The sequence below is a fragment of the Sorex araneus genome, chromosome 5 (assembly GCF_027595985.1).
Source record: "Sorex araneus isolate mSorAra2 chromosome 5, mSorAra2.pri, whole genome shotgun sequence".
Lineage (NCBI taxonomy): Eukaryota > Metazoa > Chordata > Mammalia > Eulipotyphla > Soricidae > Sorex > Sorex araneus.
In genome coordinates, this window is record NC_073306.1 from 181,834,165 (window position 1) to 181,853,594 (window position 19,430).

At 46.5% G+C, this 19,430-nt stretch overlaps 1 protein-coding gene across 4 annotated transcripts in view; it reads left to right on the forward strand.

Moving 5' to 3' along the window:
* The window catches only part of PDGFRA (platelet derived growth factor receptor alpha), a 51,007-nt gene that overhangs the window by 20,935 nt on the left and 10,642 nt on the right, over nt 1-19,430 (forward strand). For all 4 annotated transcript variants that reach the window (XM_055138006.1, XM_055138008.1, XM_055138009.1 and 1 more), the window contains exons 8-21: nt 2,447-2,562; nt 3,125-3,251; nt 4,703-4,896; nt 6,091-6,185; nt 6,353-6,485; nt 9,077-9,181; nt 9,591-9,701; nt 10,832-10,985; nt 12,488-12,654; nt 14,325-14,440; nt 14,813-14,935; nt 16,623-16,734; nt 18,584-18,683; nt 18,798-18,903. In XM_055138006.1, the coding sequence (XP_054993981.1) occupies nt 2,447-2,562; nt 3,125-3,251; nt 4,703-4,896; nt 6,091-6,185; nt 6,353-6,485; nt 9,077-9,181; nt 9,591-9,701; nt 10,832-10,985; nt 12,488-12,654; nt 14,325-14,440; nt 14,813-14,935; nt 16,623-16,734; nt 18,584-18,683; nt 18,798-18,903 (1,759 nt within the window). The remainder of the gene's footprint in view (nt 1-2,446; nt 2,563-3,124; nt 3,252-4,702; nt 4,897-6,090; nt 6,186-6,352; nt 6,486-9,076; nt 9,182-9,590; nt 9,702-10,831; nt 10,986-12,487; nt 12,655-14,324; nt 14,441-14,812; nt 14,936-16,622; nt 16,735-18,583; nt 18,684-18,797; nt 18,904-19,430) is intronic.

Here is a 19,430-nt window from a genome sequence, read left to right on the forward strand (position 1 = left end):
TTTTTATATCTCTTTGAAATACTAGGGACTAAACCCAGGTCTCATATATGCAAGGAAAGTTATCTGTTAAAAAATTAATTAATTAAAAAAATTAAATCACCATGAGATATACAGTTACAAACTCGTTCTTGATTGGGTTTCAGTCATCTAATGTTCCAACACCCGTCCCTTTAGCAAGGAAAGTTGTTGTATTCTGAGAGCTTCTCCATCACATAGTGTCCTAGTTCTCAGGATGGGCTGGGAATTTTATTACTGAGTTCCATTCCCGACCCTTTTATTATATTTCTAGAGAGCCTGACATTTGTGTGTGCCTTTGAACCTGTCAAGAGTCAGTCTAGAAAATGGAGCAGCCATTGGAGTTAGTCTACTTTTCATAATAACACTAATATACTTAATATATTTTACGAAGTACAGGCTAATAAAATGAGAACTGAATCTCCCACCCATGTCCCCCCAGCAAAGATAAGTTTCCACATCCACATCCGATGGAGAAAGGAGCAGAGAAACTAAAATTGGACCCATTTGGATAGAATCTACTCCGTGATGCCCATCATTCATGCCCAAATATACATATACGGTGCATGCTCTTTCTACTTGTGAGGCCATTTAATTGATAAAACATGATTGACTTAATTTAAAGCACTTGCCCCAGTCCAGGCTTCAACTGGAAGTAAGAATAGTGTCTGGTTACATTTGGTTGGAAGAAAAGGTACAACAAATAGTTGGGATTTCTGCTCTCTCATGCCATGGGTAGATTCTATTTAATTATTTGAGTTTTAGGTCAGACAGCCTTCAGCTTCAGTTTCTCCATGCAGACACAGGGTGATAAAAACCTTTTATTCTTCAAAGCAGGAGTTAGATCCGGTGATTTTTTTTTTTTGGCTTTTTTGGTCACACCTGGCGATGCACAGGGGTTACTCCTGGTTCATGCACTCAGGAATTATTCCTGGCGGTGCTCGGTGGACCATATGGGATGCTGGGAATCGAACCCTGGTTGGCTGTGTGCAAGGAGTACGCCCTACCTGCTGTACTATTGCTCCAGCCCCCAAGGATCCGGTGATATTTTGAGGCCTCTTGCAGTTTCAGGCTCTGATTACAAGGTGCATTCTGAAGGGGCACAGCCAGCTCAACCCTGCAGCCTCTTTCAACATCCATCCCAATGAGATGAAAGTCAGTCTTTAATTTCAAGCCTTTAAGTCAGAGGAGAACGCAATCTCTCTTCTCAGTTCCCTCAGCCACAGGTCTTGCTTTCTTCTTTCTGAGCTGAAACCTTTCTTCTTTCTGAGCTGTGTCATTGAGAAGCAGTATCTGATGGGACTGTCGATTGTGTAGAAGAGTGTTCTAGAAAGAGGTGGAGCAAAATACATCTGGAAGGCTTTCTGAAGACAAGTGAAGGTGCTGCAAGAAAGTGGGCACACCCAGCTCAGCGAGGTTGTGAAGCCAGAGAGAAGTGGGGTCGTTCGGGATACAGCCAATCTCAAAAACTTGTACGAGCACTATGTGCAGAGGTGTCCAGGGGATAGTCAAGGTCCAGGACAAGACAAAAGGTCACCAGCTGAGAGGTTCAGGAAAGTTGTCTTACTCCAAGAGCTCCTCCATCACATAGTCTTCCAGTTCTCAGTGATGGTCCTGGAACTTTGCCAATGGGTTGTTTGGCTTCCTGGAGTTTAAAAATAAGCTTTCTTTGCTGAATGTGTAGAAAAATGAGTGAAAGATCACCTGGTAATCTGTAGCGAAGGCTCCCTAAGGAGTTGCAGTCCTGGAGCATGACCAGGAGGGGGCAGCAGGGGTCATCCAGCCCAGTGCACTCCCAGCGGAGGGAGGTCCTAGTGCCTGGCAAATGGGCAAGTCTAGGGGATATAGGGTACTTTCGAGCCTCTGACATGCTTCCACACATATAATTTCACTTCACACTCAAGAATGAGTATACATGTTATGTATGTCATACATACCTTATGTATGTCAGGAAACCGAGGTACAGAGAATTTCACTTACACACAGATTTTCGCCTCCTATGATCAGCGCTCTTTCTGGTTGCGATTTCAAAATGTGATATTTTATTTTATTTTATCTTGGGAGGGGGTTTTCCTAGTGGTGTTCAGGGGACCATGTCATGCCAGGGATCCAACCCAGGGCTCCTGCATGCCAAGCATGTGCTCTATCCCTTTAAGTCCTTCAGTCTTGAACCCTATCTGGTTGTGCTCAGGGCTTACTCCTGACAGTGCTCCGGGGATCGTATTCAGTTCTGGGAATTGAATTGGGTTTGACATGAAAGACAGCAGTTTCCCCTATTCTATCTCTAACAAAAGTAAAGTTTGAACTGTAAAGATTCAGGATTAGCCCTTGTACTGTCTGCAACAAAAGTAAAACTTGAGTTGTAAATGGTAGTTGCTTAAGTGCTGGGAACGTTATTTCTCTTTGCTCAACAAAGTTCTTTTCTTGGAAGGTATCGAAGCAAATTAAAGCTGATCCGTGCTAAGGAAGAAGACAGTGGCCACTATACTATCATAGTTCAGAATGACGATGATGTGAAGAGCTATACTTTTGAACTCCTAACTCAAGGTAGGTGAGAACTGAAGAAAGCTCCTGTTAGCTCAGCCAACGAGTGAGTAGAGGGCTCCCAGGGCTGGGTAGGAAAAGTGGCACTGGGTGAAAGCAGGGTCTCTCCCACTAGATGAGGTTGTAACTCTTGCCTTTGTTCAGGGGTCCAGTCTTTGGAACATGCTCTGCCAGGTCCCCTGGCAGCATCCTGCTTTTCAGAGGATGCTGCTTGGGTTTTTTTGCTGGCTCACAGTGAGAGTTTCTACAACAAGTAAATTCACCAATTGACCGCCAAACTCTAATAAACTAATGGTCTGCCCTCTTCGTATTTGAAGTCAAATAACCAGTTCTTTTGTTTCCTTTGACTCTCCCCATTCCCAGTATAAAACGTGAATGGACACAAGTCCCCAAACACTGGGAATGTGCAAATGCTCTTAAGCCAGTGGATTGTCCACGCTGGGACTTTGTTACAAGCATAATGTAGTTCAGATCCGAAAGCCACATGGACAACTCATGAACTCTGCAGACCTTGTGGTGAAAGTTCTTGAGTGATCCATTCCTGATTTCTTTCCATCTCTTGCAGTTCCTGCGTCTATTCAGGACCTGGTTGACGACCACCACGGCTCCACGGGGGGACAGACTGTGAGGTGCACAGCCGGAGGAACGCCTCTTCCTGAGATTGAGTGGATGATTTGCAAGGATATTAAGAAGTATGGAAACCAGATGTTCCTTTTGAATTTTTCTCCCTTGACTCAAAAGACCGCAAACACATTTTAATTCTTTTACTGGCCTTCATATTTGTGATTCTTATTTTGTTCAAGTTTCATTGCTAATATAGGAAGATTCAGTACATAGATTGTGCATGTGTGTGTGCACGCATGTATGTGTGTATGTGTGTTCACATGCATGTACGTATATGCATGCATGAATAATTGCAAGGAGCATGTCTGTAACTTCCATCAGATTCATGAACAGTCTCTCACCTGAGAATTGCTACTCGCAGGATTTTTATCTCCCTGGCCTATGTTTTCACTTCTCATTTCTTATCTGGTGGTATTTATTTGGTGGCTTGATTTGTGTGATTTTTGTAAATGTAGATGAAAATCCTGCCCTGTGACCACTTTGACTCATTAGTTCACCTGCTGTTCAGGTGAGCTCACTGGTCTCTCCTCTGTCCCCCTGCCTTGTCCAATGGGACACGAGTCATAGAGTCACGCTTCTACCCAGCACAGCTGCATGGGTTCGAAATTGATTTCTGGCACTCATAGACCTGCCATCTTCTCACCTGTAGACTGGAGCTGCCCTCTAGGTGTTAGCTCACAGTGGGTTGGTCCAAGCTTAGTAGTGCACTGTGGGCAGAGAGGAGGGAAGGGGCGTGGGGGGAGATTCGAATATTCTTTTTTAAAAATTTTTTTGGGGGGGTCACACCCAGTGATGCTCAGGGGTTACTCCTGGCTCTGCACTCAGACGCTGGGACGCTGGGAATCAAACCCAGGTCAGCCGCATGCAAGGCAAACACCCTACCCACTGTGCTATCGCTCCAACCCCGGGATGAATATTCTTTTTTTTTTTTTCTTTTTGGGTCACACCCGGTGATGCACAGGGGTTACTCCTGGCTCATGCACTCAGGAATTACTCCTGGCGGTGCTTGGGGGACCATGTGGGATGCTGGGATTCGAGCCCGGGTCAACTGTTTGCAAGGCAAATGCCCTACTCGCTGTGCTATTGCTCCAGCCCCAAGGGATGAATGTTCTTGAAGTCGACCTGCTCCATTTGCTCCTAGTATCCAGGCTTGGTTTTGGTGATTCTATTGTGAATTAGTTTATTTCTGTCATGTCCTCACAAATAGTTCATTTGCAATGATCCACATGTGGTTTATTTATTTATTTTGAGGTATGTGCTAACAAGTTGTAGTGTCAGTGTCAATCTGCATGCAAATTAAGAGGATCGACCGATAGTGGACACATGGGAGCAAGGTCAAAGCACTTTCGGTCTTGGGTTGTTCACACTTGGTGATGGCAGCTCTCAGGGGCCATACAGGGATGGCGGGGGTTGAACCCTGGTCGGCTACCTCTCCAGTCCCTTGGATCATTCTTAGTGCTTCATTCACCTCCATTTCTTGCAGCCAGTGGGTCTTTATTTATGCCTCTTTCCTCCCCAGATGTAACAATGAGACTTCGTGGACAGTTTTGACCAACAACGTCTCAAACCTCATTATGGAGAGCCAGCCCCGAGACAGGAGTACTGTGGAAGGCAGAGTGACTTTCACCAAAGTTGAGGAGACCATCGCTGTGCGCTGCTTGGCTAAAAATCTCCTTGGAGCTGAGAACCGAGAGCTGAAGCTGGTGGCTTCCAGTGAGTTGCGTCTCAGTCAGGATAACTCGTGAGCCAAGCCTTTTGTCCCTGCTGTGGAACTCTGAATCCCAGATGGGCTCTCAGGAGAATGAAGGTTTCCAGGCAGAAATTCAGCTCTGAGTGCCCTTCAGGGACCTGCTCTGGGCATCTGTCTGGGAGCCCTGCCACACAGATTCACATCCCAAACCCTGTGTTGCAGACGCCACCCTTTCTTTTCTTGGGCATTTTGCTTGTCAACAGTACAGCTAGCCAATCTCTGGTCTGAGTATAGAGATGGTGGTTAAGGAAGGATGATTTCTGGCTTTATTGCTGCTTATAGCAGCTGAGATAGGTTGAATTCTTTAAAAGGTTAAAAAAGAGAGAGAGAGAGATGGCAGGGATAGCTCAGCAGATAAGGCACTTACCTTGTATATAGCCACCATGAGTTGCTTCCTGGTGTCACATGCAGTCCCCTGAGCCCCACTAGGAATTATCCCTGAGCACAGAGCAAGGAGTAAGCTCTGAGCACAGCTGGATGTGGCTCTAAAAATAAAATATAAAAATATACATATATGAGTTTGTGTAGATATATATGTACTGTATCACTGTCATCCAGTTGCTCATCGATTTGCTTGAATGGGCACCAGTAATGTCTCCAAGTGAGACTTGTTGTTACTGTTTTTTGGCATATTGAATACGCCGCAGGTAGCTAGCCTGGCTCTGCCGTGCAGATACTCTTGGTAGCTTGCCAGGCTCTTCGAGAGGGATGGAGGAATCGAACCCGGGTAGACCACGTGAAAGGCAAACGCCCTACCCACTGTGCTATCACTCCATATACATATATATGCAAAAGATGATAGAATCTATTCCTTCCAAATAAACTGAACTTTAGTAACTTTAGATCATCTTTGTATTTCCCTTTTCATTGTGTCCTGAAGGTTAACATGGAGCACCTTGGGAGAAAGTCTTGCATTCCTACTGATTGGAATCGATCCCTTTCCCTTCTGAAAAAGAGTTGGGATAACTTCATGAAGAGTTAGGTGTGAGGTGGTATTGCCTGGCCCACACCTGAGGCAGGCAGCCCGCATCCTTCCACACCAGCAGTGAGAGATTCTGGGTACAGATGGGGCCATGCCGCCTTCCTGCCCTCCCTCCTGTTCTCACACACTCTGCCTCGCTCCTCTCTCTCACACCCTCTCTCTCTTTCTCATCTAGCTCTGCGTTCCGAGCTCACAGTGGCCGCTGCAGTCCTGGTGCTCTTGGTGATTGTGATCATCTCACTTATTGTCCTGGTTGTCATTTGGAAGCAGGTAGGTGTTTTGTCTAAGAACCCAGAATCGTGGAAGCCAATACAAGCTTGACGAATAATGCCTCAGCTGAGAGCGGGCGCTCAGTCACTATGTTTGGCATGAAAACTGTTGACTAGGAGTTGATGGACTTGGGTCATTCACCAGTTCCCTTTCCTGTTCATTTCTAGAAACCAAGGTATGAGATTCGTTGGCGGGTTATCGAATCTATCAGCCCAGATGGACATGAATATATCTATGTGGACCCAATGCAGCTGCCTTATGACTCGAGATGGGAGTTCCCAAGAGATGGACTAGTACTCGGTAAGTCCTTCCAGGGTCATTTTTCAAGATTCGCCTCTATTTTAAGAGCATCTTCATTCTTTATGGGCTTGTGGAGGAGGGAGAAATCAAAACTCATTCCTTCTGAGAGCTAAACGATAGAGACTGGATTTTAGAGATATTTTTCTGCCTTGAAAACAAGTTAATTGGATCACTGCAATGATTTTATTTCAATATCTTGTTCCATCACAAATTATGGTTACAGAAATTTTACAAAGGGAGAAGAGAATATGAAGAACTCTGCCAAAGATACCCATCAAAATGGCATTGCTTTGGAAATGACACAAATTGGAAATGAGATGAATTTCTGTGACTAAAAAGGAACAGATGAGGAAGGAATGAGGACAAACACAAACTATATTTTGATCCAGTACATTCTGAGGATGTATTAAATACTTCGTGAGAATACAAAATGTAAAAATACATTTTGAAGGCAAATGTAAACATAATCAAGTCAACATATCCCAACCTTTTCAAATATTTAAGTCTAGGGCTGAAACCAAGTATATAGAAACTTAAGTCCAAGATATTAAAAAAGGATTTTTTAAGAAGTGCCTGCCATGGGGGGGGGAGGAGGCGGTTGGGAAGCGGGAGGGAAATTGGCAACATTGGTGGTGGGAAATGTACACTGTGAAGGGACGGGTGTTGGAACATTATATGACTGAAACCCAATCCTGAACAACTTTGTAACTGTGTATCTCCCTGTGATTCAATAAATAAATAAATAAATAACCCTCAAAAAAATAAATAAAATAGTAAAAACCAAAACAAAACAACTAAGCCATATCACCCTGACTGCGTCTGATCTCATCTAAAAAATAAAAAAATTTTTTCTTTGGAATGAACAAAAGCAAGGACAAAGACAAATGAAAGTTAGAAGTTGTGTCACCATAAATATTCCGATGGTGTATACTTCAGAGGAGGCCCAAGGCAGATGATTTTAATTATTCTCCTATCTCATTTCAAAGTAATGCAAAATTAAGTCTTTTTTAGAGGGGAATTTATTTATCAATTTATTTGGGGTTTTGTGTCACAGAGGGCAGTGCTCAGCTGCCACTCCTAGCTCAGTGCTCAGGTTGGCTTTGGACGAGGTTTGTATAACCATGCATTGAGACTGGGGTTGGACATGGAGCTCCTGTATGCAAAGTATGCGCTCTAGCCCTTTGAAGCATCCACATCCCCTAGAGCAGCGTTCTTCAGCCTCATTGCATCTGTACACAGACTGGTCCATAGGTCCACAGTTAGAACCAAGGTGGTAGACCAGTTGTTTTTAACTTGCTATACCTGCCAACTGGAAGTGGTTGAAGACATTGTCTTACACTGGAAACAGCAAACAAAAACAGTACAGCCTCGCTGTTCTCAATTTCAGATACTGCTGCTTCTTTTTTTCCTTATGCTTTGCTTCTCTCTCTCTTTTTTTAAATTCTTTTGGCTTTTGGGCCCCACCCTGCAATGTTCAGGGTGTTACTTCTGAGCTCTGAATTCAGGGATCAATTCTGGTGGGGCATAGGAGATCTTATTGGGTGCTGGAGATTGAACTTGGGTCAACTGGGTGCATCACTCCTGGCGGGGCACAGGGGATCTTATGGGGTGCTGGAGATTGAACTTGGGTCGACTGGGTGCAAGGCAAGCATCTTACCCGCTGTACTATCTCTCTGCCTCCTAAATGCTTCTACCTGGGACTTTCTCTTTGTACCTTCCCCTATTTTACAAAAGAAGGGACAAGGACCTCAGAGAAATTTAAAAGAAATAAACTGTGGTGGGGCGGGGAAGAGCAGTAGCCCTGATCGGCCCAGAGGCGTGGCTCTGGTATATTCCCATCTTTCTGCTCTGGTATGTTCCCATCTCTTTCAAGCCACCCGTTTCCAACCAGGCCCACATGCTGTCAACAGCAGTGCTTTTCTGTTTGTGTCTTAGGAGCAAGTCTTTTCTGGCTTGCTTTGGTGGATTGTCTGTTCAAGGAAGCTTCCCTGGTAAACCGTGAGGTCTGGGAGAGCAGGGCTCACGGCTTCCTTTTCTTTGTGCTGTGCTCCTGGGACATTTTAGCTATTCCCTTTCTTCCCCGGAATCAGGCAGCCAGGAGAGCTTGCCATGCCATCAGCCCTAAGTTGACTTCCTCACTCCTTGGAACCAGCGTTCTCTTGAATATGGAAGGATTTTCAGTGGGAAGGGATTTATTGATGCAAAATATGTCCTTGTTTGCAAGTGGAAAACAGAAGGGCAGAGAACCAGAGGGTTTGGGCTCCAGTCAAAGAAAGCAAGTGCCACGGCTCCTCCAACTCTGCACACGAGCTGGTAGACGGAGCCCTCGCGCCGGGAGGCCTGCTGCCTCCCTTCCCCTGGCGTGTTTTCCTTTCCTTCGCAAATGTTATTTGACAAAAGCAATTATACTAATTTCCTTCCCTGTGGGCTCAAGTCTGGTTTTGACACGATGTCTTGGAGGAATCATTATGCTTGTTCCCTACAGGAAAAACACCGCCCAGCTGTGCACAGCTGAGTGCTGGCCCTGGTAAGGGAAGTGGAGGGAAGGCTGGCCTCTGCGTGCCCTAACAGCTGGCTCTGGTTGCCCGTAGGTCGGATCCTGGGATCTGGTGCCTTTGGAAAAGTGGTTGAAGGAACTGCCTATGGATTAAGCAGGTCACAGCCTGTCATGAAAGTAGCAGTGAAGATGCTAAAACGTAAGTGCCCTAAGAGGATTTTTTTTTTTTTTTGCACATGAAGATATTATGACTTGCTTAAACATCACACAACCAGTAAATGCCAACTTTGGCACTAGATCTTGAGATCTTGGGTCTTTCTACTTGAGGCTTGGTTGTAGTAGATGCTCTTCTAGTCCTTAGATATGTTTAAGCTGTTCTTGTCTTTGTGTTGGAAAATCAAGAGGTTCTCTCTAGTGACCTTTTTTCTTGCTTTAAAGTCAAGGATTCCATACTAGTAGATGGTGTAGATTAGTGTAGACTGTTTTCATTTTAGACTCTTTGTAAATAGCATGATATCCAGTCATGGGGTTAAGGCAGATTCTTGGCTTTCTCTTGGAAGTAAGTAGCTCTGACATGGGTTGAACTGACATGGGACTTATTTCAACAGCCACAGCCAGATCCAGTGAAAAGCAAGCTCTCATGTCAGAACTGAAAATAATGACTCACTTGGGGCCACATTTAAATATTGTCAACTTGCTGGGAGCCTGTACCAAGTCAGGTAGGTGTATTCCCCTGGGAAGGAATGCTCGCATGGAACACCTATGGGGTGAGGACTGTAGGGTTCTGTGAAATTTTTTTGGTGGGGTGGGGCTCTCGCAATGCTTAGGAGACACAGCCACCTGCTCCCCATGTACTGCCAATCTCTTAGTAATTCCAGCCAACCAGACAGTGGTTCAATGCAAGGGCCTAAGGATGTGGTACTCCTTGGGCCCTGAGGTGCTAGGGAGGTCCCCGGGCCAGCCTGGTACCTAGGGGACCACCTGGCACAGAGAATCACAGCAAGGCATTGATTCAGCCCTAAGCACTGTACTATTTTCTGGCCCCATGCAGCCTTTTAACATCATGTCTGTACTCCAAACATGAAAGCAATTCCAAGTTCCTTGATGGAGTTGAGTTGATTGAATTGACAGAAGCTCATTGTTTTTTTGAGCAACACCCTCATCCAGTACCAACCTAGAGATTCATGCCTTTTCTGGCTTTTATTTTTGTTTTTTTGGGCCACACCCCCCCAAACAGAACAGTAACAACAAGGAACAAAAATGGCTCTGCTCAGGGCTTACCTCTGGCTTGCTCTCTGCGTGGGGACCACTTCCGGTGGTCTCAGGGTGCTGGAATTGAACCTGATTGGCTGCTTGAAAGCAGCCCACTCCACTATTTCTGCCCACTCTGGGCACTCTGCCCACTCCACTATTTCTGCCCCGCATCCTTGACCAGTGTCCCCTCTCTTTCTATCTTCCTTTCCCTTCCCTCCCCCTGGGGAAACTCAGTTCTATAGAACAGTTTCTAGGTTCTGCTGCCACATGTGAAAGAGATTGTTCTGTATCTAGCCCACTCCCTCTCTGACTCTGCATGATACCTCAAGTTCCATCCATGTAGTGGTAAAACTACATGATTTTATCTTTTCTTATAGTTAAGTAGTATTTCATTGTGTGTAAACTACACTTTCTTTATCCACTTCTCTGTTCTTGGACACTCAGGTTGTTTCCAGGTTTTGGCTATGTGCATAATAACACTGCAATGAATAAACCTAGGAGCACAAATGTCTTTTAGAAGTAGTGGTTTTGGATCCTGGGAGTAAATGCTCAAGAGTTGAAGGTTGGCCCTCCTAACTCCTTTTGCTTCCCACAGGCCCCATTTACATCATTACCGAGTACTGCTTCTATGGGGATCTCGTCAACTATTTGCATAAGAATAGGGACAGTTTCCTGAGCCGCCACCCAGAGAAGCCGAAGAAGGAGCTGGACATCTTTGGATTAAACCCTGCTGATGAAAGCACACGCAGGTGGGTGTTAAGAGAGACATTGCTATGAATCTTTGTCTTAGGAACCTCACAGGGGAAGAGAAACTTGGTCCTGATAGGGCTTGTCCCCTGTGCATTCAGTACTAGAAGGTAATAATGAGTCCAACTTCCCTGACCCTGCTCACTGTGACGAAGTGCCAGCAGATATGTGATACCTGTAGGGTTTTGTTTTGTTCGGGAGGCCACGTCCTGTAGTGCTCAGATCTTATTCCTGGCTCTGTGCTCAGGGATCAGTTCTGGCAGGACTTGTTTTATATGGGTTGCTGGGGATTGAACCAGGGTTGGCCAGCCACATGCAAGGCAAATGTCCTACCACTATACTATGTCTCTGGTCATCCGATCCCTCCATATTTCCCCCCACCCCCCACTGGGGTAGTATGTCGGGGAGGACTTGCCAGTAGGTTTCTGTGAGAATGAGAGTTGGAAACACTCTACTATTTAGGTGCAGTTCCCTTACCACCTATAAAATGCAATGTAGGGGCCACAGAGATAGTAAAGAGGTTAAAGCACTTCCCCTGCACCCCATACAGTCCCCTAAACATTGCCAGGGTCACTCCTGACCACAGAGCCAGGAATAGAGCCCCTGAGCACTGCTGGGTGTGCCCTGCCCTTTCCTCTACAGATGCAACTTGGTGCTAATCTCTGCTGAGTAAACGAGGCTCACCAAGCTTGAGATACTGTTTCTTATTGAGCCTGAGCTGGAATCAAGCCAGTAATAATGACTCCCACTGCAGAAACCTCCAAATGGCTACAGAGATCTCTGGAGGTGTGAGGTTTTGTCAGATCAGCTAAGGTCACATTAACAGGCTTCATATTTTCAGTGGCCAGCAGACAGGTGTAGCAAAAATTGTTTGCCCCAGCCACAGGGTCCCATGGTCCTGGTTTATGGTCTGATTTGACAAGCAGAGGAAGAAAGAAAATAAATCTAAGGTGATGCCTAAGTCCAACTTTAAAAGCAATCATCTTACTCTGTTTGTGAGACCTCTCAGATTTCCAGTGTCTTTGATGTGTCTTAGATGTTTTCTTTTTGGGGGGTTGGAGGTACACCTAGTGATGCTCAGGAGTTAGTGGGCTCAGGGGACCATATGGGATGCTGGGAATCGAACCTGGGTCAGCCGCATGCAAGGCGGTACTATCTCTCTGGCCCTTCCTGTAGTGTGCTTTCTGCACTTGTCAATAGCATCCATTCTGAATCTTCAGAAAAAGACTTCCTGGGGCCTGGGGGGTCCAGAGTGAGTCCACAGGCTGTCCACCCACTCCCCATTCCCAGGAGTTGAGGAGCTCTGTGTGTTGGTGTGGCTACTGATGCTCATCACCTCTTCCCAGCCAGACCACCCGTGAGATGGATGTGAATTGGTTCTGCAGTTTACTCACACTGCCACCCTCATGCCCACCCCCCATGCCCCTTGGAGGTCCCTGATCACCCACTGGGTGACCCATCCAGAGGGACACACAGAGTAAGGTCACTTTTTCTGTTTTGACAGTTACGTCATCTTATCTTTTGAAAACAACGGTGACTACATGGACATGAAGCAGGCAGATACCACGCAGTATGTGCCCATGCTGGAGAGAAAGGAGGTGTCTAAGTACTCGGACATCCAGAGGTCCCTGTATGATCGCCCGGCCTCCTACAAGAAGAAGTCTATGTTAGGTAAAAGCGCCTCTGCTCACTCTCTCTCTCTCTCTGGGTTTGGGGGTCTCCCAGTGGTTTCACAAGAAACTTGAAATGCCTAGAAGGAGATGAGCTCGCCTGGTCCATAGACCTGTGAGGTCAGGCCATGCCTTAAAGGCCAAAATGCAATTAGGTTCATGACCGGTTTTCACAGGGTCATGACCTGTGAGTTGAGAAGACAGGCAAAGAATAAGCCTCCTGTAATGCATTTTTCAGGCTCAAATTGGAATCCCTTCAAAGTGCTGCTTCGTCTGATACAAACTCGGTGTTAACATCCCCTTTTATTTTTAAAGAACATCTGGTGAAGTTTCTCTTTTCTTCCCAGGTCCTTACCTGGGAGCTTTAAAAAGTTGAAAGTGGAGAGGAGACCTTCTCAGACAAGGGTGTTGGGTGTTTCCTTGCATGTTGTTTTAAGGAGGAACTGCCTGTTTTCAAAGCAGATGAGCACGTGTCAGGGCTGAGTTGATTGATGGGGCCAAGGAGCTGGGCTGATCACCACACCACATGGACCACCCCACATCTGCTTCGGGGTGGTGTCTCCAGGGCTCTGCTTTAATCATAGGCATGTGGGGACTGGGGGTGGGGACACAAAAGGGGGGCTGCTCATACTAGTTCTGCTGTCAGATCACTCATTCTGTGATCTTGTGTTTTGGGGTCTGAGCCCTTCAGTGTAAAAGTGCTGGGGGACTGAATTTTAAATTTAGTTCTGTGCTCTGAATGCTTTGAGGGTTTGTCAGTGAAAGGTAAGATCCGTTAAAAGGAAAAAAAAAAAGAAGAAGAAGGCTTGTTTTGCAGAGCTTTTAGTACACAATAATATTTTCCACTGCTGTAATTCCAAGTTCCCTTTGCTTCTCATTGCCAAATGGGTAAACTTCCAAGCTTGTTCTAAAAGACTCACCAATGAGAGTTGCCAGGATCAGTACTTCCTCTCCTGTCTCGGATTGTTAAAAATAGTTTACATTGCTTCCCAGGCTGGACCTGGCTCCCCAGGCTGGACCTGGCTCCACATATCTGAGAACCTGATTCATGCTCAGCCCAGGCCCTGTTGGCAGAGAAACCACTCTTGGCCTTCTCCTTGCCGGCTGGAAAAAGTATGAATGGCTACAGCTACTCTTCCCTTGCTTGATCATTTTCAAAAAAGAACAGAGAACTGTTGGCCCAGGTTGCCTCCTTCCTCGAAAACCAAGGATCTTCCCAAAGAGGTCTGAACAATGCAGGCCTATTCCAGACAATTGGGACTAAATGCACCATCTTTAAGGTTGCCACCTCTCTAGTCTGACCGATGGTTGCTTGTATTCATAAAAGAATTCCAGTGCCATGATGGTAGCTTTAAAAGGAAAAAACAAAATCCCCCGAAATAATCTTTTCAAAGTATCTTCATGCATATTCATCGTGGGAAAAAATGTGTATGTATGTGTGTATAGATCTCTATATTTATATTTAAACATGTTTATGCAGATACGTTTCTTTTTTAAGAAAGAACTTTGCATAGTGGAGAGACCCACCTGTGAGGTCTGGAAATGCTCTAAGAAAAGTGATTGTAGATGGTGTTTCTGGACGAGCCTCCTCGACCTGATGGGGTGGCACCCCAGAGGGAGCTGTTTCAGGCTGTCCCACAGCACTGATGCATGGTCCTTCCTTCTCTGCAGACTCAGAAGTCAAAAACCTCCTCTCGGATGATAATTCAGAAGGCCTCACTCTGTTGGATTTGTTGAGCTTTACCTATCAAGTTGCCCGAGGAATGGAGTTTTTGGCCTCAAAAAACGTAAGTGTTTTTGGGAGAGCAGAGACCTACTTAGGTCCAGGTCCCAGGTCTTAGAGTGAGGTGTGGCGGAAGTAAGATCTTGGAGGGGCTTGTGGCAGTATCTCCTGATCAGTTCCCTTTCCCCGGAGCAGAGGAGGGACTCTGGCATCAGCGGCTGATTCCTCTCTTTCCGAGCTTTCTCCCTCATGATAGTCTTGGGGAGGTGAGGGCAGGGGAGGTGAGCTCTTAAGGTCAGGACAGTGTGCTGAGATGTGCCTCCGTGACAGTCGTGCCACCGAGGTGACGCTGTAAGCAGCACACACACACACACACACACACACACACACACACACGCAGGTTCTGATGACTCTGTTTCTTCCCATTTCCCCTCAGTGTGTCCACCGGGACTTGGCTGCTCGCAACGTTCTCCTTGCTCAAGGGAAAATCGTCAAGATCTGTGACTTTGGCCTGGCCAGAGACATCATGCATGATTCAAACTACGTGTCAAAAGGCAGTGTATGTGCTCACTTAGCACCCTTACTCTTCCTCACTTGAACCCCTGAAAGTCTTTAACGGGAAGTGATCATAATGCCTAACTGCTGGGGTACCAGGGAGGATTCAGTCAGTGAATACATATAAAATGCTTAGGATAATGTCCTGTGTACAGAACACCCAATAGGTGTTCAGTGTTTTTTTAAAAAAAATTGATTACATATTACTATGTAAATTGTATGCACATTCATGCCTTTCCAAGAAAAGTGTCTTTTTTTTTTAATCAAATTTTCAGAAGCCATCTCTAACCTAACATGTTAAAAGTATTTTAGTGAGAGCTTGGGAGATGGCTTCAAGGGCTGGAACGCATGCTTTGCACGGAGGAAGCGTGGGTTCAGTCCTTGACTCTATGCGGTCACCTCCCACCCAGTACCACCAGGAGTTACTCTTGAATATTGAGCTGGGACCGGCCCCTGAGTACCACTGAATATGACCCCCAAACTCCCCTAAATAACCAAAAAAGTTTTGAATGAATATATGTTAGAGGCACAGTTCCTTAAAAAGTTATTCTATTGGGGCTGGAGCAATAGCACAGTGGGTAGGGCATTAGCCTTGCATGCGGCCGACCCGGATTTGATTCCCAGCATCCCATATGGTCCCCTGAGCAACGGCCAGGGGTGATTCCTGAGTACAGAGCCAGGAGTAACCCCTGTGCATCACCAGGTGTGACCCAAAAAGGAAAAAAAAAGTTATTATATTGGGCTGGAGCTATAGTATAGTGGGTAGGGTGTTTGCTTTGCAAGCAGCCGTCTGGGGTTCAATCCCCGGCATCCTATATGGTCCCCCAAGCACTGCTAGGAGTAATTCCCGTGTGCGGAGTCAGGAGTAATCCCTCAGTATCGCTGTATGTGTTCCACCCCCCCAAAAAAAGTTATTCAGTCTTACACTTGAACCTTTTCCTCCACACCTTCTACCTCTAAGCAGTGCCCCTTGTCGGTATGATTGCAAATTACCCCACTACACTGATTGGGGGACAGCTCTCCTGGGTGACTGCACCCACCTAAAGAACAACTCTGGCCCTTGTCCAGGCTTTGCATGGCCCTGGTTGCCTCAGTGGATTTGTTGCAACCAGTTCCTCTCTTGTGCCTGCAGGTTATGAATCTGATTTATCCCAGCAACCTTAATGGGCAGAAGAGAGGGTGGTGTGGTTACTTTATGTGTTCACTTCAGCTCAGTGTTTTTTGTGAGGTTTGGACCGACTTCACAAAAGAGGCCACACATCAGACCCTTTGGAGTGGTAGGAAATGACCCTTCCTCAAACATTCCTGGTTCACAGATGACTCCATCTGTTCTTCATTTTTGTTTCTAGCAACACCTGGAAATAGAGCACAGTCAGGGCTTACACTTTGGGGTCAGAGTTCAGAAGTAAATATTTTGGGAGTATAACTCCATGAGAAGACAGGAGAGCAACACAACAGACTGTTTCCTGTTCATGTGCTATACATCGAGCACCCCCTGGATGCCGGGTGCTCTTCTGCGTGCTGCGAGGACTGCAGCGAACAGAAGCACGTCAGAACTAGAGCTGTGTGGTCTTAGGCGGGGCTGGGGCATTAGTGCAAGCCCTTACCAGGGCGGGGTATCCTGTTCTGTTTGTGCATCAGCAGATCCCTGGTGTGTGCTGGGTTTCATTGCCTTCCTCCTCCCCCCGCAGACCTTTCTCCCTGTGAAGTGGATGGCTCCGGAGAGCATCTTTGACAACCTCTACACCACGTTGAGCGATGTCTGGTCTTACGGCATTCTGCTGTGGGAGATCTTCTCTCTCGGTACGGGCCCGTCCCACATCCACACTTGCTGAGGGAGGGAAGGGCAAGGGGCTGGTTTTCCCCTCTGCTCGCGTACCTTGTGAAAAAACCTGGTGTGGCCCAGCACGCGGGATCCACAGCACACATCTGCACTCACTGTGAGCTGTGTGTATGCGTGCAGGCTATGGAGGGGAGCCATCGGGCTGGGTTCACCATTGACGCGGTTCCCATCTCACCCACTTCATGGTGATTGGTGAAAGGTAGGTGTGTGTGTGTGTGTGTGTGTGTGTGAAAGGTGTGACTACCCTGCCTTCTGGTCACCATTTTAGAGAAAACCTCCAGGTCATTTGGTTGGACACAGGTCCTGAGCCATAGAGGTCCCTAACGAGCCTAAGAGAGGCAGGAGGTGTGACTTAGCTAACCTCCAGTCATCTGGGGGAAAACTTCCACTCCCCGTGAAAAGCTCTTTGACAGGGGTTTAAGAATAACAGGAGTCTGAGGGGCTGGTAAAGTGGGTAAGACATTTGCCTTCCATGTCACAAACTGGGCTCAATTGTTGAGCACCCTACATGCTTTCCTGAGCCCCCACCAGGAGTGATTCCTGAGCACGGAATCAGGAGTGAACCCTGAGTACCACCAGGTATAGTTCCACCAACACTTCCCATAAAACAGAAACAAAACAAAGAAGCCTAGAGGAAGGGGGAGTTCCAGAGATGTTGGGGAAGTCTTTGGGAAGAAAACTAAGTTTGTTGTTGCTTTGGCTTGTCAAGACATGAAATGTTTCATGACTTATGCTTCTTTCTCTCGGAAAATGTATTTTTTCTTTATCTCCCTCTTCTAATTGTCATTTAGTTATTGTGTTTTACAGAACTGTTAATAGAGTTTCAGGCATAGCACTCCAACCCCCCCACCCATCACCAATATTGGCATCCCTCCATCAGTGTCTCCAGGTCCTGCCCCATCTCCACCATCCCTCTTCAGAAAATTCATTTTCAAATAAATTATTATACTTTGGGTTACATACTTACAGTAGTATGGGTTCTTAGGCTTATGATACACAGTTATATGTCCAAGCAAGTTCAGGGTTAAGTATTTTCAGTGTGTGTGTGTGTGTGTGTGTGTGTGAGAGAGAGAGAGAGAGAGAGAGAGAGAGACAGAGAGAGACAGAGAGAGACAGAGAGAGAGAGAGAGACCTGGCAATTCACAGAGAATCACTCCTGGTGGTGATAAGAATGCCAGGGATCGGGGTCTGGAGCAATAGCACAGCGGGTAGGGCATTTGCCTTGCACGCGGCCGACCCGGGTTCGATTCCCAGCATCCCATATGGTCCCCTGAGCACCGCCAGGGGTAATTCCTGAATGCAGAGCCAGGAGTAACCCCTGTGCATCGCCAGGTGTGACCCCAAAAGCAAAAAAAAGAAAAATGCCAGGGATCTACCTGGGATTGGTAGATGCAAAGCAAACACCATATCCCCTGTTCTGTTCTCTAATCCTCTCATCTCTTTCTCTTTCATTTTCTGTTTGAATTTTCTTCCTGTGGAAATTACTGTGGATCATCTCAGTGTGTTGCTAATGGGTCCTATCCTCCACTAAAGTCAGAGGGTTTTCTAGAACTATCCAGCTCTACTGAAAAAATTTTCCGTGTTCTTTCTAAAGTTGTAGAATTTCTATCTCACTTATCTGGACTTGACCCACCCAAAAGTTCTGGTTAAGTTTTTGAGGCCAAGGCTATAATGATCTTTAGTTTCCTTTAGAAAATTAGGACTTCAAAATATGGACTCGTAAGTGTTTCTCTAGGTGCTGTGTTGCCCCAGGTAGACTAGAAGTAAGCTGCCCATTGGTTAACCCTGTGGTTTTCTTGGGCTTTGCAGGTGGCACACCCTACCCTGGCATGATGGTGGACTCTACTTTCTACAATAAGATCAAGAGCGGCTACCGGATGGCCAAGCCTGACCATGCCACCAGTGAAGTGTGAGCCGCCTTCCCTTCCCTTCCCTGGGCCTGTGTCCACCCCAGTGAGGCTGCTGAGGGGGTGGTGTCCCGACATACCTCCCTGTGCCCACTCTGAATTCTCTGCTTTTCCAGCTACGAGATCATGGTGAAGTGCTGGAACAGTGAGCCAGAGAAGAGACCCTCCTTTTACCACCTCAGTGAGATTGTGGAGAATCTGCTGCCTGGACATTATAAAAAGGTGGGTCTGGGCCTCTCACGAGGAGGGATGAATGACACAGGGGAGAAGACAGAAGTGCTAGGTATGACAGGAAATAGATCTATTCCATGTTTATTTTATTATTATTTTTTCTTTTTTGGGGTCACACCTGGCAATGCACAGGAGTTACTCCTGGCTCTGCACTCAGGAATTAGTCCTGGTGGTGCTCAGGGAACCAATTGGGATGCTGGGAATCGAACCTGGGTCGGCGGGGTGCAAGGCAAACGCCCTAACCGCTGTGCTATTGCTCCAGCCCCAATATTTTAATTTTTGAAAGTTTTGGGTTTGGGGCCACACCTGGCTATGCTCAGGACTTGCTCCTGACTCTGTGCTCAGGAGTCATTCCTGGCAGTGCTCAGGGGACCATGTGGGGTGCTGGGGATCGAACCTGGGCCATCCGTGTGCAAGATGAGGTCTTACCTACTATCTCAACAGTCCCCACGCTGTTAAAGGAACATTTTCAAAGGAGGAAAGATGTGGGTCATTCAGTGGCAGGGACTTTAGGGACT